Source organism: Salmo salar, chromosome ssa11, assembly GCF_905237065.1.
Source record: "Salmo salar chromosome ssa11, Ssal_v3.1, whole genome shotgun sequence".
Lineage (NCBI taxonomy): Eukaryota > Metazoa > Chordata > Actinopteri > Salmoniformes > Salmonidae > Salmo > Salmo salar.
The window spans coordinates 98,524,472-98,549,809 of NC_059452.1; the positions used below are offsets into that span (position 1 = coordinate 98,524,472).

A 25,338-nucleotide genomic window follows, 5' to 3' on the forward strand; every position below is an offset into this window, starting at 1 on the left:
GAGGTGAGATGAGAAAGAGATGAGAGAGATGAGAAAGACACGTAGAAAGAGATGAGATAGAGATTAGATAAGAGAGATGTAGAAAGAGATGAGATAAGATAGAAATGTAGAAAGGGATGAGATAAGATAGAGATGAAATAAGATAGAGATGTAGATAGAGGTGAGATAATATAGAGATGTAGAAAGAGATGAGATGAGAGAGATGAGATAAGGTAGAGATGTAGAAAGAGATGAGATAAGATAGAGATGTTGAAAGAGATGAGATAAGATAGAGATTTTGAAAGAGATAAGATAAGATAGAGATGTAGAAAGAGATAAGATGAGATAGAGATGTAGAAAGAGATGAGATAAGATAGAGATTTAGAAAGAGATGAGATAAGAGAGATGTTGAAAGAGATGAGATAGAGATGAGAGAGATGAAATAAGATAGAGATGTAGAAAGAGATGAGATAAGATAGAGTTGTTGAAGGAGATGAGATAAGATAGATATGAGATAAGATAGAGATGTTGAAAGAGACGAGATAAGATAGAAATGTAGATAGAGATGGAGATGATATAGAGATGGAGAAAGAGATGACATGAGATAGAGATGTTGAAGGAGACGAGATAAGATAGAGATGGAAATGAGATAGAGATGAAAGAGCTGAGATAGAGTTCATAGAGATAGAATACTCTTGTGTGACTCTGCTACATATATTTAATATTATCTCTGACTGGTTGCATTCAAAGTAAGTTATCACAACAACCCCTCTAGTCATTTAATAGGATCTGTATGGTTATTACATCCTCCTCTCAAGGATATATTGCTATATTTGTTGTTAGTAATAAGCTGTTTCTCTAAAACACACAGCTCATATACATTAATCACTCTCTCTCTCTCTCTCTCTCTCTCTCGCTCTCTCTCTCGCTCGCTCACTCGCTCACTCACTCACTCACTTACTCGCTCACTCACTCATTCTCACACACACACACACACATGTTTACACACATACTCTCTCATACAGTAATTGCTAATTTCAGGCATATGGATGGAAGGGAGGAAGGACGTAAAGCTCCCAGCTTTTCTCAAAACAGCAGAACACAGTCTGACACCCCAACACAGCAGAACAGTCTGACACCCCAACACAGCAGAACAGAGTCTGACACCCAACACAGTAGAACAGTCTGACACCCCAACACAGTAGAACAGAGTCTGACACCCCAACACAGCAGAACAGAGTCTGACACCCCACCACAGTAGAACAGAGTCTGACACCCCAACACAGCAGAACAGAGTCTGACACCCCAACACAGCAGAACAGTCTGACACCCCAACACAGCAGAACAGAGTCTGACACCCCAACACAGCAGAACAGAGTCTGACACCCAACACAGTAGAACAGAGTCTGACACCCCAACACAGCAGAACAGAGTCTGACACCCCAACACAGCAGAACAGTCTGACACCCCAACACAGCAGAACAGAGTCTGACACCCCAACACAGCAGAACACAGTCTGACCCCCCAACACAGCAGAACACAGTCTGACACCCCAACACAGCAGAACAGTCTGACACCCCAACACAGCAGAACACAGTCTGACACCCCAACACAGCAGAACACAGTCTGACACCCCAACACAGCAGAACAGAGTCTGACACCCCAACACAGCAGAACACAGTCTGACACCCCAACACAGCAGAACAGAGTCTGACACCCCAACACAGCAGAACACAGTCTGACACCCCAACACAGCAGAACAGTCTGACACCCCAACACAGCAGAACAGAGTCTGACACCCCAACACAGCAGAACAGAGTCTGACACTCCAACACAATAGAACAGTCTGACATCCCAACACAGCAGAACAGTCTGACACCCCAACACAGCAGAACAGAGTCTGACACCCCAACACAGCAGAACAGAGTCTGACACACCAACACAGTAGAACAGTCTGACACCCCAACACAGCAGAACAGTCTGACACCCCAACACAGTAGAACAGAGTCTGACACCCCAACACAGCAGAACAGTCTGACACCCCAACACAGCAGAACACAGTCTGACACCCCAACACAGCAGAACAGTCTGACACCCCAACACAGCAGAACAGAGTCTGACACCCCAACAAAGCAGAACACAGTCTGACACCCCAACACAGCAGAACATAGTCTGGCACCCCAACAGAGCAGAACAGAGTCTGACACCCCAACACAGCAGAACAGTCTGACACCGCAACACAGCAGAACAGAGTCTGACACCCCAACACAGCAGAACCGTCTGACACCCCAACACAGCAGAACACAGTCTGACACCCCAACACAGCAGAACAGTCTGACACCCCAACACAGCAGAACAGAGTCTGACACCCCAACACAGCAGAACACAGTGTGACACCCCAACACAGCAGAACATAGTCTGGCACCCCAACACAGCAGAACAGGGTCTGACACCCCAACACAGCAGAACAGTCTGACACCCCAACACAGCAGAACACAGTCTGACACCACAACACAGCAGAACACAGTCTGGCACCCAAACACAGTAGAACAGTCTGACACCCCAACACAGCAGAACACAGTCTGACACCCCAACACAGCAGAACAGAGTCTGACACCCCAACACAGCAGAACAGTCTGACACCCCAACACAGCAGAACACAGTCTGACAACCCAACACAGTAGAACAGTCTGACACCCCAACACAGCAGAACACAGTCTGACACCCCAACACAGCAGAACAGTCTGACACCCCAACACAGTAGAACACAGTCTGGCACCCCAACACAGCAGAACAGTCTGACACCCCAACACAGCTGAACAGAGTCTGACACCCACACACAGGACAGTCTGACACCCCAACACAGCAGAACAGTCTGACACCCCAACACAGGGGAACAGAGTCTGACACCCCAACACAGGGGAACAGAGTCTGGCACCCCAACACAGCAGAACACAGTCTGACACCCCAACACAGTAGAACAGTCTGACACCCCAACACAGCAGAACAGAGTCTGGCACCCCAACACAACAGAACAGTCTGACACCCCAACACAGTAGAACAGAGTCTGGCACCCCAACACAGCAGAAGTCTGACACCCCAACACAGCAGAACAGTCTGACACCCCAACACAGTAGAACAGTCTGGCACCCCAACACAGCAGAACAGTCTGACACCACAACACAGCAGAACAGTCTGACACCCCAACACAGTAGAACAGTCTGGCACCCCAACACAGCAGAACAGTCTGACACCCCAACACAGCAGAACAGAGTCTGACACCCCAACACAGCAGAACAGAGTCTGACACCCCAACACAGCAGAACAGTCTGACACCCCAACACAGCAGAACAGAGTCTGACACCCCAACACAGCAGAACAGAGTCTGACACCCCAACACAGCAGAACAGAGTCTGACACCCCAACACAGTAGAACAGAGTCTGACACCCCAACACAGCAGAACAGAGTCTGACACCCCAACACAGCAGAACAGTCTGACACCCCACCACAGCAGAACAGTCTGACACCCCAACACAGTAGAACAGTCTGGCACCCCAACACAGCAGAACAGTCTGACACCCCAACACAGCAGAACAGAGTCTGACATCCCAACACAGCAGAACAGAGTCTGACACCCCAACACAGGGGAACAGAGTCTGGCACCCCAACACAGCAGAACATAGTCTGGCACCCCAACACAGCAGAACACAGTCTGACACCCCAACACAGTAGAACAGTCTGACACCCCAACACAACAGAACAGTCTGACACCCCAACACAGCAGAACAGAGTCTGGCACCCCAACACAACAGAACAGTCTGGCACCCCAACACAACAGAACAGTCTGACACCCCAACACAGTAGAACAGAGTCTGGCACCCCAACACAGCAGAACAGTCTGACACCCCAACACAGCAGAACAGAGTCTGGCATCCCGACACAGCAGAACAGAGTGTTAACCCTTCATGTATCTACGGGGGATAAAAGGCTGAGGTCTTAAATTAGTAGTAACCGACTTTTAATTATAGAAATGTACCAGTCGGGGAAAGAGGTCCCAAACAGCACCCTTTTCCCTATATAGTGCATTACTTTTGAACATGGGCTCTGGTCTAAAGTAGTGCGCTATAAAGGGAATAGGGTGCCATTTGGGTCTCAACAAATCTGTTCAGGCTTCCTCTTGGTGAAGCCTGGGGTTGAGCTACTCAAATCCCCTGGCATGAGAGGAATGGAGAAGAGATGTATATAATTAGTTTGCAGCTGCATAATTAGGATGCTGAGGAGTAGTGAAGTCTTCTAATCTTAGATATAGCTGGAGACTGCAAGGCCAGTCTGTGATATGATGGGACTGGTGAAATGAGAGCTGTTGAGTACAGTGTATACAGATAGTAGGTCTGCATCCCAAATGACACCCTGCCATATATAGTGTAATTACTGTTAAACAAAGCCATATGGTGCCATTTGGGATGAATCCTAGGTGCTGGAAGGTATTTCGTATATGGGAGGTACAGTATGTAGCTCAGTGTAGCTTGTGCGTGGTTCTCTGTAGCTCAGTCTGGTCCTCTGTAGATCAGTGTGGTCCTCTGTAGCTCAGTGTGGTCCTCTGTAGATCAGTGTGGTCCTCTGTAGCTCAGTGTGGTTCTCTGTAGCTCAGTGTGGTCCTCTGTAGCTCAGTGTGGTCCTCTGTAGCTCAGTGTGGTCCTCTGTAGATCAGTGTGGTCCTCTGTAGCTCAGGCTGGTCCTCTGTAGATCAGTGTGGTCACTGTAGCTCAGTGTGGTCCTCTCTAGATCAGTGTGGTCCTCTGTAGCTCAGTCTGGTCCTCTGTAGATCAGTGTGGTCCTCTGTAGATCAGTGTTGTCCTCTGTAGCTCAGTGTGGTCCTCTGTAGATCAGTGTGGTCCTCTGTAGATCAGTCTGGTCCTCTGTAGCTCAGTGTGGTCCTCTGTAGATCAGTGTGGTCCTCTGAAGCTCAGTGTGGTCCTCTGTAGCTCAGTGTGGTTCTCTGTAGCTCAGTGTGGTCCTCTATAACTCAGTGTGGTCCTCTGTAACTCAGTGTGGTCCTCTGTAGCTCAGTGTGGTCCTCTGTAGCTCAGTGCGGTCCTCTGTAGCTCAGTGTGGTCCTCTGTAGCTCAGTGTGGTCCTCTGTAGCTCAGTGTGGTCCTCTGTAGATCAGTGTGGTCCTCTGTAGATCAGTGTGGTCCTCTGTAGCTCAGTGTGGTCCTCTGTAGATCAGTGTGGTCCTCTGTAGCTCAGTGTGGTCCTCTGTAGATCAGTGTGGTCCTCTGTAGCTCAGTGTGGTCCTCTGTAGATCAGTGTGGTCCTCTGTAGATCAGTGTGGTCCTCTGTAGATCAGTGTGGTCCTCTGTAACTCAGTCCGGTCCTCTGTAGCTCAGTGTGGTTCTCTGTAACTCAGTGTGGTCCTCTGTAGGTCAGTGTGGTCCTCTGTAACTCAGTGTGGTCCTCTGTAGCTCAGTGTGGTCCTCTGTAACTCAGTGTGGTTCTCTGTAGCTCAGTGTGGTCCTCTGTAGGTCAGTGTGGTCCTCTGTAACTCAGTGTGGTCCTCTGTAGCTCAGTGTGGTCCTCTGTAACTCCGTGTGGTCCTCTGTAGCTCAGTGTGGTCCTCTGTAGCTCAGTGTGGTCCTCTGTAACTCCGTGTGGTCCTCTGTAGCTCAGTGTGGTCCTCTGTAGCTCAGTGTGGTTCTCTGTAGGTCAGTGTGGTCCTCTGTAACTCAGTGTGGTCCTCTGTAGCTCAGTGTGGTCCTCTGTAACTCAGTGTGGTCCTCTGTAGGTCAGTGTGGTCCTCTGTAGCTCAGTGTGGTCCTCTGTAACTCCGTGTGGTCCTCTGTAGCTCAGTGTGGTCCTCTGTAGCTCAGTGTGGTCCTCTGTAACTCCGTGTGGTCCTCTGTAGCTCAGTGTGGTCCTCTGTAGCTCAGTGTGGTTCTCTGTAACTCAGTGTGGTCCTCTGTAGGTCAGTGTGGTCCTCTGTAACTCAGTGTGGTTCTCTGTAACTCAGTGTGGTCCTCTGTAGCTCAGTGTGGTCCTCTGTAGCTCAGTGTGGTTCTCTGTAACTCAGTGTGGTCCTCTGTAGGTCAGTGTGGTCCTCTGTAACTCCGTGTGGTCCTCTGTAGTTCAGTTGATAGAGAGATAAGCTTGCAGGTAAAATGTACGCTTGACTGTAAGTTGCTTTGTAATAAAGTGTCTGCTAAATGTGGTATAAATATACAGTGCCTTCAGAACGTATTCACATCTTTTTACATTTTCCACATTTTTGTGTTACAACCTGAATTTAAAATGTATTTCATTTACATTTTTATGTCACCGATCTACACACAATACCCCATATTGTTGAAGTGGAATTCTGTTTGAAGAAAATGTTCTACATTAATACAAAATGATAAGCTGAAATGTCTTGAGTCAATAAGCATTCAACCCCTTTGTTATGGCAAGCCGAAATAAGTTCAGTAGTAAAACTGTGCTTAACAAATCACATAATAAGTAGCATGGACTCATTCCGTGTTCTATAATAGTGGTTAACATGATTTTTTAATGACTACCCGATCTTTGTACCCCACACATACAATTATCTGTAAGGTCCCTCAATCGAGTAGTGAATTTCAAGAACAGATTCAACCACAAAGACCAGGGAGGTTTTTCAATGCCTTGCAAAGAAGGGCACCATTTGGTAGATGTGTCAAAATAAAACATGGAGATGCTGAATACCCCTTTGAGCGTGGTGACGTTATTAATTAGAATGTGGATGGTGTATCAATACACCTACTCACTACAAAGATACAGGCGTCCTTCCTAACTCAGTTGCCAGAGAGGAAGGAAACCGCTCAGGGATTTCACCATGAGGCCAAAGGTGACGTTAAAACAGTTACAGAGTTTAATGGCTGTGATAGGAGAAACTCACAGCTGTAATAGTTGCCAAAGGTGAATCTAACATGTATTGACTCAGGAGGTTGAATACTTATCTAATCAAGAAAATGTCAAGGGGTGTGAATACCTTCTGAAGGCAATGTATGTGTATATCTGGTGTGTCCAGCTGGTATTCAAGGTTTATCACATTCAGTATGAGGTTTGAAGGGGGATACATAAAGAGAGCACACCCTCGCCTTCCCCTTAACACTCCTCCCAAGTGCTAAAATCAGAATTGGTATAAGGGGCTCGATAAAGCTTGGTAAACTACATTCAATATTGACAGAGTGATGGTATAAATGTATAATTTATGAGCTGAGGGAATTGATTTTATTTCCCTAAGCACCATTTTAGAAGATCAATGAGTCTAGTCCAAAACTGTTACAGGTGAGAAGTAAGTTTACAACAGACTTGATCCAGGGAGATTGGCTTTCTGTTCTTCTAGTATTGATTGAGTGGACCACTACATTCTGGTTATTGTTTGCACATACACACACACACACACACACACACACACACACACACACACACACACACACACACACACACACACACACCTGCTAGCCTATAAATCCCGGTGCGCGTGAGACAGCGCCCATTGAGCGGATCGGCATCACGGTCTCACCTACACCTCTGCTCAGAGCCGCGACGCCCCTCCCTCTCCCGGTCCACACCGATAAATGGGTTAATGCTGTCACCAGGAGAAGACAAATGAACCGAGCCACAACAGGAGATCCCTTTCTTCCGAACTAGTCCCTCTTCGCTCGTCGTTGCTGCTTTATCGATTAAAGAAACATTCTCCTTCATTTGTTTTTGTGATTCGGAAAATATTTGATCTGCAAGATTTATTGAGACAGAGTAGCGGACTGGTATCACCGGCGCTCCAGATCCGTGGGCGACTGGGCAGGGAGGTGTCTGTCGATCTGTCTGCTGCAGGAGTGAATCATTGCGTCGGGGCTCGGAAGATTAGACACCCCGCTTATCACCACTCCAACTCCCGGAGGTCTCTGATGGTATTTGGAGATAGAGACGGATAAGTGAGCCAATTCAAATAGATTACAGCTAAGCTGATATCGTCTGTGCACCTATCAAGTAGCCTGCCCTATAGGATTTGAAATGGGTTTTTAAAAAGGCACTACAAGTCTCACTGGATCACTTGGACCAGTGACGTTTTGGCGTTTGACATATCAGGTGATCTTGAAGAGTGAAAAGAAAAGATTTGAAGATCATTACATTTTGGGGGGCATCCCAATCACTTCAAGAAAATAGCTGTCTGATATGAGTGTAAACAGAGTCGAGTCTGGGTGACCTCCCCCCCACCCCCACCCCCCAGCCTGATAAAAACGGATTGAATCTTAATTGACCGGATCAGCGTTTTAACAGGTAGGCACTTAACCGATCATTCAATTCAGTTGTGAGTGCTCGGTGATACGGGCTCTGGCCGTCGCCACTGATTAAAACATGTATGGGGTGTGAGTGTGTGCCACCGTTAACGTGGAGACCGTTTGGGTGACTCACGTGCGGTCACACCGTTACGCTTGCCGCCAGCCTGCTGCACCTGTTGTAATTGGTGCAAATGGGAAAGAAACGGGATGCGCAGTTTTCACCCGCAGGGGACATATCCAAATGATAGACTGTGCGTGTGTCATTGGTAGAACGTCGACTACATCCGGCCGCTGTCATCGCATTCTACAACGGAACTGTTTTTCTTTGTTGAAGAATGAGATATCTTCATTAAGATTGTCATTTAGCTATGGGCTGAATTTAATTCTGCATAATTCAACTCAATTTATTTTAAGGCTACAGAAAATGTCACCTAATAATTAAAATGAATCTAACGTTCATAGCCTACATGATAATGATGTGTACGTGGGTCCGCGTGTGTGGATGTGTGTGTGTGTGTGTGTGTGTGAATAAGAGAGTGAAAGAGAGAGCGAGACCATTGCTTCTATTTATTGCAGCATGTGTTGCATAGTATTCAGTGGGGAGCACCTGAATTGTTGTCCACTATCAGGTAAACAAGCTACAACTCCAGGCGTAGGCTAATTCACCTCTGTGTGGTTTAACATTCCCTTCTCACCTCTCCAGTCCATGTTTCTCTCTCTGAGAAATTGGGGCAATATCGTGTCATAATTCATAAACCGGTCATAAACCATCATGGCCAAACCTGTCACCTGTCATGCGCACATTCATCATATAGACAGATGAACTGTGAGTATGATAATGGAAGGAGAGAGTGCGCGTGCGCGCGCGCGCGCGTGTGTGTGTGTGTGTGTGCAGGGCCGGTTCCTGGCATAAGCAACATAAGTGAGGGGGCCCCCACCCAAAATATATATATGTATTTTTTTAGGAACTCCATTGGGGTCTCAACTAACTTTTAGAATAGTAGAATACACCAGGTGCAATTTCCAAATGTGGTTGTTCATCATCAGTTTTTCTCTTGTTATGTCAGTCACTGACAGTCACTGAATTAGCATGTCAGTGGTAAGTTAGTCTAGCCACTAGCCAGCTATCTAAACTTGTTGTAATCATGGCTGAATACTGACAGTCACTCAATTAGCATGTGAGTGGTAAGTTAGTCTAGCCACTAGCCAGCTATCTAAACTTGTAGTAATCATTACTGAATACTGACAGTCACTCAATTAGCATGTCAGTGGTAAGTTAGTCTAGCCACTAGCCAGCTATCTAAACTTGTAGTAATCATGGCTGAATACTGACAGTCACGCAGGGCAGGTGCTCAGGGGCCCTGACCTCCAGAGGCCCCCCATTGATTTTGTTAATCACTCTCACTCAGATATCATTAATATGGCATAAGTCTTGGAAAAGGGTGAAGAATTGCAAGAAATGTGCTTTAAAACTGAAAAGATTTCCCTCTACCCCATGGCAAAATGTGTAGAATTGCAGGATATTAGCCGTAAAACTGCACATCTCTTTGGCGTGTGTGTGTGTGTGCGTGCGACACAACGATTGTAACGGATGGAGCAAGTCCGCTATTTTCTTGTCACACTCGGGTCTCTTGGGTCATCTTGGCAGGATGGCGCAAGGCATGGTAACAAAGCAAAATGCGAGGAGGTTATTTGCACGGGCTGCTCTCTCCGTCGGACAGTCGGTGTGTTTAGTTGCTTGGACCGTAGTACAGTAGTAGCCAAGTGTAGTGTAGGACAAAGACACAGTTCTGCCTCACTGATTGTCCTTGTAAGAATATTAGGGTTCTCTGTGCTTCTTTCAAACCACACTGTCAGAAGACCAAGGGCACTCATACACGCTCCTGCTTAAATCCTGCTTTGTGTAACGGAGACGGTAACAGACCTTTTCCCGCCCGGTGGCACACATCGGGCTGATGATGATGGGACCGGAGAGATTCGGGCTCGTGGAGTTACCGCTGCGCCCGGTAGACGTCGCCGGTTCACCTCCCCTGGAGTTGGCGGGAGAGGAGCCGCGGCCAACGGGTGACCATCACGGGATTGAGAGCCTGGCTCTGGCCTCGGTTGAGGTGCCGGTGAATGTAAACTGCAGTCCGTGGAGGTAAGAAACATCAACAAGCGGGCTATACTGACTGATGCCGTGTGAAATCTAGGCTACTGTACAAGTCCTGTCACTGTGCAAGGTGACTTTGGTTTTTGGCTACTCGGCTACTTCATCATGACCGCTGGTTTGACAGCTAGTGCAATGTGACTACAGTGACTGGATGTCAGCATAGTGACAGTATAGAAAGATATCACAATTTGCAGTAGCCTGTTATTCTTAATCAGGGTGTTTTCCAAAGAAAAACAACACTGGCTTTGCTCCTGTTGTTATTTCCGGTGAACAGGTAGAGTCCTAGTTCTGTAGGCCTATGTTCTGATAGTGATAAAAAAATTGAGCCAGGTCTTCCGGTTAATGGAACTCACTGTATCCACCACTGTTGTGTCTGACGAGAAGGTGAATGTTGTGTCTGGAGATCTATATATATGGCTCTGGTTGAGCCTTATAGAGTTCATTTCCACAGGCTGATTTTGTGTTGGGTCATAATAACATAGACTACAGTTAACATGATATTTTGGAAATTTGTTGAATAACAGGGCTGAGTATGCTGATAAAGGAGGTGAAAGTTTATATTGTCAGTCCAGCTGTTTTGCCCTCCCTGCCTGTCCAGGTCAGCTGTTAAGAATTCAATTGCAGGTAGAGGGACCAGGGAAACAGGGGCAGACTGGGACAAGAATTCGGCCCTGGCATTTTATCCACACCATCCAACATTACTGTGCGAGCCGTCAACAAAATGAAGAGGTTTTCAGTGAAGTGACAATGTAGAATATATAGTCACCCTCCTCTTTAAGGAATACCTGGGATAGGATAAAGTAATCCTTCTAACCCCCCAAAAGAAAAAGAGGTTGGTGGACTATGGTAAAGTGGTTGTTCCACTGGATATCATAAGGTGAATGCACCAATTTGTAAGTCGCTCTGGATAAGAGCATCTGCTAAATGACGTAAATGTAAATATAGTCACCCTTTTAGTTTTTTGATCTTGGCTGTCTAACTGATAGTAGAGTTGGACCAGGTCTCTAGGCTGATGCCATGTTTATAATGGAATGTGAGTTTGTATGACCTCAGCTCAGCCAATCAGAAAGCCAGGCCTGCTTTTGGGCCGGCCGTTGCCCACTGATCAGCCAAAAGCTCATCATTATATATTAGTATAACAGAAATTGCACAAAAATCTTAACACAAAAATCTTAACAGGCCCACAGGCCACCTTTTTTATTGAAATATTGTCAATATTGTCAATATAGTGTCAATTGTGACCAGTCCATCGACTAAAAAATTGTCAAGCCCATCTGGCATTTGACAGAATTGCCAGATGGCCAATCTGCCCCTGCAGGGAAATGTATGTTTAAAAAATATAGTTAGTTTAAAAAATATATATATTTTAAAGTATTTTTCCAGTATTATTGACAGGGATAGATAGAAATGAGCAAGGAGGCAGACAGACAGACAGTACAGACAGACAGGACAGTACAGACAGACAGACAGGACAGTATAGACAGACAGACAGGACAGGAAAGTATAGACAGACAGACAGGAAAGTATAGACAGACAGGACAGTACAGTACAGACAGACAGTACCGACAGTACAGACAGACAGTACAGTACAGACAGTACAGACAAAACAGACAGAGGGATGATAGGGAGAAGACCAAAGGGCCAGGATTCCATTCCATGCAGGCTGAGGACCGCATATGTACAGAGGGCGGTGGCCTTAACAACTCGAACTACCTCAGGCACAGGACATTTCTTGAGTATGATCACATTTAGACGACATGTTTCCCATTGGGCACAGTTGTCAGTTTAACATCTATTGATCACATTTAGACAACATGTTTGGATATTGGACTATCGTCAAATTATGTTAGATGTCCAGCAAGAGAAGACTTGACCAACCTGCAGGCTGCGTCAATGGTTATGTCACTGTGTGTGTGTGTGTGTGTGTGTGTGTGTGTGTGTGTGTGTGTGTGTGTGTGTGTGTGTGTGTGTGTGTGTGTGTGTGTGTGTGTGTTTAATGGCGTGTGATAGATATTGGACCGACCTTGACCTCTCCTCCACCACTAATGCATCTTTGTCCACCGGGAACGACTAAGGTGTGAGCAACACATCTCTCTCTCTCTCTCTCTCTCTCCCTCCCCCTTCTCTTCTCTCCCTTCAATCTGTGTGTGGCTGCTCTGCCCCCTCTCTTCTCTCCCCAACCTCTTCTGTCTTTCTTTCTCTCCATCCTATGGGGCCTCTGCGCTCACACACACACACACACACACACACACACACACACACACACACACACACACACACACACACACACACACACACACACACACACACACACACACACACACACACACACACACACACACACACACACACACACAGACAGAGACACTCATCCTATCCTGACTGTCACTCTCCACCCCTGTTCTAAACCTGTGTTGGCAGTCTGTATCCAGACAACAATTCTATAATACATGACACAGAGGTTTCCCGCTGCAGTCTCAACCTGTCACCTCACGTATGAGTCTGTCTGATTCCAAGCAATAGAGTTAATGTTTCCTTATTTTCATCCCACAGCTAATTCAGGGGTTATTTTAGCATATTTTTGTCGCTCTAAGCAGAGACAAGAGATAGAGATCAAGAGAGGGGGAAAGATAGATATAGAGACAGGTAGAGAGAGACAGAGAGAGAGAGCGATAGAGGGGGAAAGATAGATATAGAGACAGGTAGAGAGAGACAGAGAGAGAGAGCGATAGAGGGGGAAAAATAGATATAGAGACAGGGAGAGAGTGAGACAGAGAGAGAGAGAGAGACGGACAAAGATATATATATAGAGACAGGCAGACAGAGACAGATAGACAGATACAGAGAACATTGTTTATGGTGGTTTGTGGGGGTTGTAGTTCACTGTGTGTAAGGTTATAGTTCACTGTGTTTGTGTGTGGCTCGTTAGCGGAATGTGGAACATCTAGTTGCTGTGGTGACCTGAGGGCCTTCACCGTGCACCTAAGCAAGTGGGACAGGATTAGAACCAAGAGCAGATGGGCTAAGTACCTCCCCCTAGAACACACACACATTAACCTGCAGCCTACAGTGCATTCGGAAAGGATTCAGACCCCTTGACTTTTTCCACATTTTGCTACATTACAGCCTTATTCTAAAATTGATTACATTTATCAAGTTTGAAGGTAAGACCCAGATGCAGATTGTGTCGGAGTAACAATGTTTATTACGGCAAGAGGGCAGGCAAACGACAGGTCAAGGCAGGCAGTCGTCGATAACCAGAGTAGGGATAAAGGGTTGGGGCAAAGGGCTGTGAGACATGGGTTTAACTCGGGACACATGAAAAGTGGAGTGTATACAAAGGGTATGGGGCAACAGAAGACGAACAGCAGAGGGACTAATAATTTTATAGATGGGAATGGGCCAATAAACCATGGGGAGAGTTTGCGCGATTCCACCAGGAGGGCAGATCCCAGGTGGATAGCCATACCTTCTGCCTTATGGCGATCCGCTTGTCGTCGATACCTGAAGGTGGTCTTGAGGAGGGCCGACCGGGCTTTCCTCCAGGTACGACAACAGCGGCGGACAAACATCTGGGCAGAAGGTACGCCGACCTCTTCCTCCTGCTCGGGGAAGAGCGGGGGCTGATACCCCAAGGAACATTCAAAGGGCAATTGGCCCGTCGCAGAGCAGGGAAGGGTGTTGCGTGCGTATTCTACCCACATAAGCTGCTGGGCCCAGATGGTGGGGTTGGCGAGACCAGGCAGCGCAGTGTTGTCTCAAGGTCCTGGTTGGCTCGCTCCAACTGGCCATTGTACTGGGGGTGGAACCCAGAGGACAGGTTGGCCGACGACTCAATGAGGGTGCAGAACGCCTTCCAGAACTGGGACGAGAACTGGGACCCCGGTCGGAGACCATGTCCACGGGCAGTCCATGGATCTGGAAGACGTGCTGCACCATGAGCTGGGCCGTCTCCTTGGCCAAGGGTAGTTTGGGGAGAGGAATGAAGTGGGTGGTCTTGGAAAACCAGTCGACCACAGTCAGGAGGGCAGTGTTGCCCTCAGACGGGGGGAGACCCGTGATGAAATCCAGGGATATGTGGGACCAGGGACGGTAAGGGAAAGGCAGAGGTTGCAGGAGGCCAGCCGGAGCTTGCCGAGGAGTCTTGTTCTGAGCACACACTGTGCAAGCGGCGATGAATGCGGAGACGTCAGGGACCATGGTGGGCCACCAAAAGCATCGTCACACAAAAGCCAGGGTCCGGTCGGAACCCGGGTGGCAGGCCACTCCAGGACTGCGGAGCAGACCGTGTCAGGCACGAACATTCGGTTATCTGGACCCCCCCGGGGTTCAGCTGGGAACGCTGTGCCTCCCGGACCTGTTTCCCTATAACCCAGCTGAGTGCCGTTGCCAGGCACAAGGTGGGAAGGATGGTCTCCGGGGTAATAGCCGTGGGGCTATAACGGCGAGACAGTGCATCCGGCTTGACATTCTTGGATCCCGGTCGATATCAGAGGGAGAAGTTGAACCGTGTGAACAGCAGGGCCCATCTAGCTTTCCTGAAGGTGAGGTGTTTGGCGGTCTGAGGTGTTTGGCGGTTTGGAGATACTCCAGATTTTTGTGGTTGGTCCATACGATGAACAGATGTTCCACTCCTTCCAGCCAGTGCCGCCATTCCTCCAATGCCAACTTCACTGCGAGAAGCTCACGATTTCCCACATTGTTGTTTTTCTCCGCGGCTTTGAGGCGATGGGAGAAGAAGGTGTAGCTTCAGGTCCAGAGCAGAATGCTGGGACAGGACCGCCCCCACTCCTACATCCGACGCATCGGCCTCCACCACGAACTGACGGGAGGGGTCAGGATGAACCAGAATGGGAGCAGTGGTGAAGCGATGTTTGAGGTGCCAGAACGCCCGGTCAGCAGCATGGGACTACGTGAACAGAACCTTGGGAGAAGTGAGTGCTGACAGGGGGAAAGCCAGGGTGCTGTAACCCCAGATGAAGCGGCGACCATAAGTTGGCGAACCCTAGGAAACATTGCTGCTGCACCCTGGACGAAGGCTGAGGCCAATTCACCACCACTCTCACCTTACCGGGATCCATCTGGACACTCCCAGCGGAGATTATGTACTCCAGAAAGGGGATGGTGGCGCGATGGAACTCACTCTTCTCTGCCTTAACAAACATCTGGTTATCTAGGAGGCATTGAAGAACCTTTCGGACGTGGAGCACATGTTTTTGAGGGGAGCGGGAGAAGACGAGGATGTCATCAATGTAGATGGAGACGAACCGGTTCAACATGTCACGGAGAACATCATTTACCAGAGCCTGGAACACAGCTGGGGTGTTGGTGAGGCCAAATGGCATGACCAAGTACTTGTAGTGGCCGCTGGCCATGTTGAAGGCGGTCTTCCACTCATCCCCCTCCCTTATCTGCACCAGATGGTAGGCATTCTGTAGATGCAGCTTGGAAAACACGGTGGCCCCTTGGAGCAGCTCGAAGGCCGAGTTGATGAGTGGTAGCAGGTAGCGGTTCTTCACCGTTATGTCGTTGAGTCTCCGGTAGTTGATGCACGGGCACAGGATCTTGTCCTTCTTCTCCACAAAGAAGAATCCTGCGCTGGCGGGAGAGGACAAAGGACGTATAAATCCTGCAGCTAGGGAGTCCCCAATATAGGTGTCCAAAGCCTTGGTCTCCGGTCCCAACAGCGAGTACAGTCACCCCCGGGGCGGAGTGGTGCTAGGGAAAAGGTCAATCCCGCAGTCATATAGTCGGTGCGGAAGAGAAATGGCCCGAGCCTTGTTGAACACCTCCCGAAGGTCCTGGTTCTCCGCAGTAATGGCGGAGAGGTCCGGGGCACCTTCCAAGTCCCCAAGAAGATGTCCCGGGGCAGGTTGCGCTGACTTCAGACACTGGGTGTGGCAGAACGAACTCCAGCCTATGATGGCACCTGTCGACCAGTTGATGAGGGGATTGTGTCACTTGAACCAGGAGAATCCCAATACCATGGGAATCTGAGGAGACTTGAAGAGCAGGAATTGAATAGTCTCGCTGTGATTCCCTGACACCCGTAGGTTGATGGGAGTGGTAATATGAGTGACCCGGCCTAAAGAGTGCCCGTCAAGCACACTAACATCCATGGGAGTGAAGAGGGGCTGAGTGGGGATGTTCAGCTCGGAAGCCAGGGTAGCGTCCAAAAAACTCTCATCAGCCCCAAAATCAATGAGGACCCAGAGAGATTTAGACAGGCTTCCCCACAGCAGAATGGCAGAAACAGGGGTGCGAGCAAGGGAAGCAGGAAAGTTCTCCATATGGCCCACCAGAGTACTCGCTCCTACCAGTGAGCCTGATCTCTTTAAAGGACAAGAGGACACAAAATGACCAAGAGACCCGCAATACAGGCAACTCTTCATTTTGATTCTGTATTGCCGTTCTGCTGGCAATAGCCCAGCTCTACCTAGTTGCATAGGCTCGAGAAGCGCTGACTCAGCCGTCTTCGGCGACTCTCGGGGAAGTTTTTGGATTGTCGGGGACTTCTGGGATGACTCGGAGGCAAGGTGGAATCCTTGGACGTGCGAGCGAAGTCGAATTTCCTCTCCCTCCGTCGTTCCCTTGGTCGCCCATCGATTCGGATGGTCAAAGCAATGAGGGAATCGAAATCCGTAGGTAACTCGTCCTTGACCTCCTCCGAGATGCTGTGCAGGAACATATCGAACAGTGCTTCCTGGTTCCAAGCACTCTCCGCTGCCAGCGTGCGGAAATCAACTGCATAGTCAGACACACTGCCGGAGTCCTGCCGAAGCTGGATTAGCTTCCGGGCAGCTTCTCTCCCGGAGAACAGGGTGTAACAAAACTTCTTCACCTCTCCCACAAACCCCTCCAGACTAACGCATATGGCCGGCTGCTGTTCCCATACAGCAGTAGTCCAGGTGAGAGCCCTCCCAGACATCAGCGTGATGAGATAGGCTATCTTAGAGCAATCCGAGGAGAAGGAGGAGAGCTGAAGCTCAAAATGAGGGTACACTGAGCTAGAAACGCCCGACAGGTGCTCGACTCTCCATTGAAGCGTTCGGGGGGGGGGGGGTAAACGGGGCTCCCGATGGTGGCTCCATGGGAGGAGATGGCATCGCGCAGCTGGCCCGGGTCTGCTGGGTCGGTCATGGCCAGTTCGTACTATCAGGTTTGAAGGTAAGACCCAGATGCAGACTGTGTCGGAGTAACAATGTTTATTACGGCAACAGGGCAGGCAAACGACAGGTCAAGGCAGGCAAGGGTCGGTAATCCAGAGGTGGGGCAAAGGTACAGGATGGCAGGCAGGCTCAGGGTCAGGGGCAGGCAGAGTGGACAGGCAGGCGGGCTCAGAGATGATACAGGCAAGGGTCAAAACCAGGAGGGCGAGCGAAAAGAGAGACTGGGGAGAAGCAGGAGCTGAGACGAAGAACGCTGGTTGACTTGACAAACAAGATGAACTGGCAACAGACAAACGGAGAACACAGGTATAAATACACAGGGGATAATGGGGAAGATGGGCGATACCTGGAGGGGGTGGAGACAATCACCAAGACAGGTGAAACAGATCAGGGTGTGACAAAATTGTTCTTTTTACTCATCAGTCTACACACAATACCCCATAATGACAAAGCAAAAACAGGTTTTTAGAAATGTTTGCAAATGTATTAAAAATATAAAACGGAAATATGACATTTACATAAGTATTCAGACCCTTTACTCAGTACTTTGTTGAAGCACCTTTGGCAGCAATTAAACCCTCGAGTCTTCTTGGGTATGACGCTACAAGCTTGGCACACCTGTATTTGGGGGGTTTCTCCCATTCCTCTCTGCAGATCTTCTCAAGCTCTGTCATGTTGGATGGGGAGCGTTGCTGCATAGCTATTATCAGGTCTCTCCAGAGATGTTCAATCGGCTTCAAGTCTGGGCTCTGGCTGGGCCACTCAAGGACATTCAGAGACTTGTCCCAAAGCCACTCCTGCGTTGTCTTGGCTGTGTGCTTAAGGTCGTTGTCCTGTTGGAAGGTGAACCTTCGCCCCAATCTGAGGTCCTGAGCGCTCTGGAGCAGGTTTTCATCAAGGATCTCTCTGTACTTTGCTCCGTTCATCTTTGCCTCCATCCTGACTAGTCTCCCAGTCCCTGCAGCTGAAAAACATCCCCACAGCATGATGCTGCCAACACCATGCTTCACCGTCGGGATGGTGCCAGGTTTCCTCCAGACGTGACGCTTAGCATTCAGGCCAACGAGTTCAATCTTGGTTTCATCAGTCCAGAGAATCTTGTTTCCAAACTTCTTCCATTTAAGAATGATGGAGGCCACTGTGCTCTTGGGGACCTTCAATGCTGCATAATTTTTTTGGCAACCTTCCCCAGATCTGTGCCTCGACACAATCCTGTCTCAGAGCTCTACGGACAATTCCTTCGACCTGATAGCTTGGTTTTTGCTCTAACATGCACTGTCAACTGTGGGACCTTATATAGACAGGTGTGTGCCTTTCCAAATCATGTCCAATCAATTGAATTTACCACAGGTGGACTCCAATGAAAACAGGATGCACCTGAGCTCAATTTCGAGTCTCATAGCAAATGGTCTGAATACTTATGTAAATTAGGTGTTTCAGATTTTTATTTTAAATACATTTGGAAAAATCTATGAAAGCCTATTTTGGCTTTTTTATTGTGGGGTATTGTGTGTAGATTGCTGAGAAAAAATTTACATTTAATCCATTTTAGAATAAGGCTGTAACGTAACAAAATGCGGAAAAAGTCAAGTGGTCTGAATACTTTCCGAAGGCACTGTATGTCCTCTGTTTAGGTCATCAAAGCATACCTCTACATTTACCAGTTCTCTTACCCTTTACCCTGCATATATTTCTCCTCTCCTCTTCTGTCCTTTCATCCTCTGCTTTTATACAAGGGATTCAAAGTCAACAGAGGAGTCTTTTCATTGTGTGGAGAGGAGAGGAAAGCAGAGGGGGGAAAGTGAAGAGAAGGAAGTGTGTAGACTGGCCTTCCTCTCAATCTCTCCCAGCGGTAAAGAGACATGTCTCTCTGTCTCTTTGTGCAACAGGCCTGTAGATAGTACCTGTATAAAAACACTCCTTTTTCTCCATCTCCTGCTCCCTCTCAGGGATCTTTGTCTGTCAGTCTCCCCCTTTCTCTGTCTCTATCTCTCTCTCTTTCTCTCTGCTGTTGATAACTCTCTTTGTCATGACGTGAGCATCGGTGCATCTGTCAGGTGGTGAGGTCGCTCAGTGAGCCACTCTGTCTCTGTGGAAATGGACTGGAGGGACAGGAAGATGTCAGACACATTGACAGGAGGGTTAGAATAAATGATGGAGGGAGAGAGAGTGAGAGAAAGGGATGAAATAAAGGGGGGAGTGGTAATATAATATAATAATATACGTGCGTGGTTAATGACAAGGGTTGAGGAGGTGCGGGGAGCAAGGTGGAAGGGAGGGAGGGAGGGAGGGAGTAGTGACAGCAGGGTTAGATTAAGTGATGGAGAGTGACAGGACTTTATTCAGGTTTTTATCTCTCTGGGCCAGGTGCCTGAGGCCGAAACTGAGGGAGGAGGAGAGAAGGAGGAGATGAGTGGAGGGAAGGGGAGGAGGAAGGGAGATGCGGACGAGTAGGCAGGGAGAGAGGGAGACTTGGGAGCGAGGGAGGAGGAGAGGAGTAGAGGGGAGGAGGGAGAGAAAGCCACACCCTCAGCATTCAAAGTATATGTGTGTTTTTTGCAGAGAGAAGATGCCGTTCCACCACGTCAGGTCTACTCTGCTCTACACTGGAAGTCTCCTGAGCCGGACACTGTCTGAAGGGAGCGAAACCTTCCAACTCACCAGCATCTCCACAGAGGAGCTAGGAGGTCAGTCTGTGTGCGTGCGCGTGTGCGTGTGCGTGTGTGTGTGTGCTTGCGTGTTTATGTGTATGTATGTGTGTTACTGCGTGTGTTGCCAATTTATTAAAATAAAAAACAGAAATACCTTATTTACATAAGTATTCAGACCCTTTGCTATGAGACTCGAAATTGAGTCCACCTGTGGTAAATTCAATTGATTGGACATGATTATGAAAGGCACACACCTGTCTATATAAGGAACCACAGTTGACAGTGCATCTCAGAGAAAAAAAACAAGCCATGAGGTCGAAGGAATTGTCCGTAGAGCTCTGGGAAGGGATTGTGTCGAGGCACAGATCTGGGGAAGGGTGACAAAAAATGTCTGCAGCATTGAAGGTCACCAAGAGCACAGTGGCCTCCATCATTCTTAAATGGAAGAAGTTTGGAAACAAGATTCTCTGGACTGATGAAACCAACTCTTTGGCCTGAATGCCAAGCGTCACGTCTGGAGGAAACCTGGCACCATCCCTACAGTGAAGCATGGTGTTGGCAGCATCATGCTGTGTTTTTTTTTCAGCTGCAGGGACTGAGAGACTAGTCAGGATCGAGGGAAAGATGAACGGAGCAAAGTACATTGAGATCCTTGATGAAAACCTGCTCCAGAGCTCTCAGGACCTCAGATTGGGGCGAAGGTTCACCTTCCAACATAACAATCTTACGTTCTCCCCTCGAGTGTAGCTCGTCTGAGGAGGAGACGTAAATGCCTGGGCCTAAACACACAAGGTAAACCAGATGAAAGGGGAGGAAATGTGGGGTGTAATGAGCGAAAATAACCAGACCACAACCAGAACTCAATGTTAGCCCTCAGGGGATGTTTAGTAAAGTAATTAAACAAACAATATAAAACACCCATAAAGAATCAGCAAGAAAACTAAAAAACAACCACAACCAGGGAAGGTAAGAGAAGGGAATGTTTGGGATCGGGGTCCAAGTAATGAAAATAAACAAAAGGTCCCTCCTCTTCTACCTAATCCTTCCTAACACACTCTACACCCTAACCCACTGTCCTACCTGGTACCTAATCCTTCCTAACACACTCTAAACCCTAACCCACTGTCCTACCTGGTACCTAATCCTTCCTAACACACTCTAAACCCTAACCCACTGTCCTACCTGGTACCTAATCCTTCCTAACACACTCTAAACCCTAACCCACTGTCCTACCTGGTACCTAATCCTTCCTAACACACTCTACACCCTAACCCACTGTCCTACCTGGTACCTAATCCTTCCTAACACACTCTAAACCCTAACCCACTGTCCTACCTGGTACCTAATCCTTCCTAACACACTCTAAACCCTAACCCACTGTCCTACCTGGTTCCAAGAAAATACAAGGGTGACACCCGCCCAGCTAACCTAGTGTATAAAACAATGGGTTATCTACGTGGGAATGTACACCCATGGGCAGATCTACCTTTTCCCTTCTCCAGGACCTAGGTAGGGTGGAGTACCTCAAGAGGACAGGCTGAAACACAAACAAAGATAAATTAAAACAACAAATCATCAACTAGCCAAAAAACAAGTGTCCCCTCTCTCTCTCCCTCTCTCCTCTTCTGGGTTCACACGGCAAACAGTTATCCTCTTCTCAATCAGCTACAGCTGCCAGGACTCCGGACCGAAGCCACGCCCACCATCGTCAGCCGCAACTCGGTACACCTGTAATGCCTAGAACACAAACACACTAACATGGGAAAATGGGGAGCAAGAAAAACGTGTCACACGTAACAAACAACAACCCTAAGCACACAGCCAAGACAACGCAGGAGTGGCTTCGGAACAAGTCTCTGAATGTCCTTGAGGGGCCCAGCCAGAGCCCGGAATTTAACCTGATCGAACATCTCTGGAGAGACCTGAAAATAGCTATGCAGCGATGCTCCCCATCGAACATGATAGAGCTTGAGAGGATCTGCAGAGAAGAATGGGAGAAGCTCCCCAAATACAGGTGTGCCAAGCTTGTAGCGTCATAATCAAGAAGACTCAAGGCTGTAATCGCTGCCAAAGGTGCTTCAACAAAGTACTGACTAAAGGGTCTGAATACTTATGTAAATGTGATATTACATATTTTTTTTATACACTGCTCAAAAAAATAAAGGGAACACTTAAACAACACATCCTAGATCTGAATTAAAGAAATAATCTTATTAAATACTTTTTTCTTTACATAGTTGAATGTGCTGACAACAAAATCACACAAAAATAATCAATGGAAATCCAATTTACCAACCCATGGAGGTCTGGATTTGGAGTCACACTCAAAATTAAAGTGGAAAACCACACTACAGGCTGATCCAACTTTGATGTAATGTCCTTAAAACAAGTCAAAATGAGTCTCAGTAGTGTGTGTGGCCTCCACGTGCCTGTATGACCTCCCTACAACGCCTGGGCATGCTCCTGATGAGGTGGCGGATGGTCTCCTGAGGGATCTCCTCCCAGACCTGGACTAAAGCATCCGCCAAGTCCTGGACAGTCTGTGGTGCAACGTGGCGTTGGTGGATGGAGCGAGACATGATGTCCCAGATGTGCTCAATTGGATTCAGGTCTGGGGAACGGGCGGGCCAGTCCATAGCATCAATGCCTTCCTCTTGCAGGAACTACTGACACACTCCAGCCACATGAGGTCTAGCATTGTCTTGCATTAGGAGGAACCCAGGGCCACCCGCCCCAGCATATGGTCTCACAAGGGGTCTGAGGATCTCATCTCGGTACCTAATGGCAGTCAGGCTACCTCTGGCGAGCACATGGAGGGCTGTGCGGCCCCCCAAAGAAATGCCACCCCACACCATGACTGACCCACCGCCAAACCGGTCATGCTGGAGGATGTTGCAGGCAGCAGAACGTTCTCCACGGCGTCTCCAGACTCTGTCACGTCTGTCACATGTGCTCAGTGTGAACCTGCTTTCATCTGTGAAGAGCACAGGGCGCCAGTGGCGAATTTGCCAATCTTGGTGTTCTCTGGCAAATGCCAAACGTCCTGCACGGTGTTGGGCTGTAAGCACAACCCCCACCTGTGGACGTCGGGCCCTCATACCACCCTTATGGAGTCTGTTTCTGACCGTTTGAGCAGACACATGCATATTTGTGGCCTGCTGGAGGTCATTTTGCAGGGCTCTGGCAGTGCTTCTCCTGCTCCTCCTTGCACAAAGGCGGAGGTAGCGGTCCTGCTGCTGGGTTGTTGCCCTCCTACGGCCTCCTCCACGTCTCCTGATGTACTGGCCTGTATCCTGGTTGCGCCTCCATGCTCTGGACACTACACTGACAGACACAGCAAACCTTCTTGCCACAGCTCGCATTGATGTGCCATCCTGGAAGAGCTGCACTACCTGAGCCACTTGTGTGGGTTTTAGACTCCGTCTCATGCTACCACTAGAGTGAAAGCACCGCCAGCATTCAAAAGTGACCAAAACATCAGCCAGGAAGCATAAGAACTGAGAAGTGGTCTGTGGTCTCCACCTGCAGAACCACTCCTTTATTGGGGGTGTCTTGCTAATTGCCTATAATTTCCACCTGTTGTCTATTCCATTTGCACAACAGCATGTGAAATTTATTGTCAATCAGTGTTGCTTCCTAAGTGGACAGTTTGATTTCACAGAAGTGTGATTGACTTGGAGTTACATTGTGTTGTTTAAGTGTTTCCTTTATTTTTTTGAGCAGTATATACATTTGAAAACATTTCTAATAACCTGTTTCTGCTTTGTCATTATGGGGTATTGTGTGTAGATTAATGAGGGGAAAAAAACATTTAATCAATTTTAGAATAAGGCTGTAACGTAACAAAATGTGGAAAAAGTCAAGGGGTATGAATTATTTCCGAATGCACAGTATAAGCAAATGGGAGCCTTTGATGTGGAGAACAAAGCGATCCCATTGGGTGTTGGAGATGAATGGATCCTGATAATCCCGCCCATCAAGGGATTCAGTTCAGAAAGCTATTTTCCAATCGACCTGTCTGTGAACGATAGTGTGTACCACCTTAGTGTTCATAGTACAACAGTTACATAACAGTGGTTGTACTTTAGTCTGGATTTGTTGCCATCAATCAGTTGTGGTTTTCTCAGTGAGGGAGGATGGATATTCTGATGTACTAATGTACAGTACTGATGTACTGTTGTCAAATCAAATAAATAACATGTTATTGGCGAAATGCTTGTGTTCCTAGCTCCAACAGTGCAGTAGTATCTACAATTCACAATACACACACATCTAAAAGTAAAAAAATTGAATTAAGAAATATATAAATGTTAGATCGAGCAATGTTGGAGTGGCATTGACTAAAATACTGTAGAATAGAATACAGTATATACATATGAGATGAGTAAAGCAGTATGTAAATATAATTTAAACATTATTAAAGAGTCTAGTGTTCCATTATTAAAGTGGCCAGTGATTTCATGTCTATGTATATAGGGCAGCAGCCTCTAAGGTGCAGGGTTACGTAACCAGTTCGAACCCGGCTGGTGATGGCTGTTTAACAGTCTGATGGCCTTAAGATAGAAGCAGTTTTTCAGTCTCTCGGTCCCATCTTTGATGCACCTGTACTGACCTCGCCTCCTGGATGATAGCGGGGAGAACAGGCCGTGGCTCGGGTGGTTATCAAATATTTATATATTTCTTAATTCCATTCTTTTACTTTTAGATTTGTGTTTATTGTTGTGAATCGTTTTTAGATATGACTGCACTGTTGGAGCTAGGAACACGAGCATTTCGCTACACCCGCACTAAATCTGCTAAATACTGTATGTGTATGTGACCAATAGAATTTGATTTGATTTGATTTGAACAATGGTGAACATCTTGAAGCAAGTGGGGAAAGCAGACTGGGATAGGGAGAGATTGAATATGTCCGTAAACACTCCAGCCAGCTGGTCTGCGCATGCTCTGAGGACGTGGCTAGGGATGCCATCTGGTCCGGCAGCGAGGGTTAACACGTTTAAATGTCTTACTTACGTCAGCCAAGGAGTAGGAGAGGCCACAGTCCTTGGTAGCTGGCCGCGTCGGTGCCACTGTGTTATCCGCA

At 47.8% G+C, this 25,338-nt stretch overlaps 1 protein-coding gene across 2 annotated transcripts in view; it reads left to right on the plus strand.

Annotated features, from left to right (window-relative positions):
• The first annotated feature begins 7,506 nt into the window (after positions 1-7,506).
• Positions 7,507-25,338, plus strand: part of caln2 (calneuron 2) — a 63,317-nt gene continuing 45,485 nt past the window's right edge. The window contains exons 1-2 of one of the 2 annotated variants that reach the window (XM_014129420.2): positions 7,507-8,278; positions 20,164-20,288. In XM_014129420.2, coding sequence (XP_013984895.1) covers positions 20,171-20,288 — 118 coding nt within the window. In that variant the 5' untranslated portion in view covers positions 7,507-8,278; positions 20,164-20,170. Of the gene's footprint in view, positions 8,279-9,656; positions 10,421-20,163; positions 20,289-25,338 lie in introns of those variants that run through there. The other variant, XM_014129419.2, reaches the window with a different exon arrangement.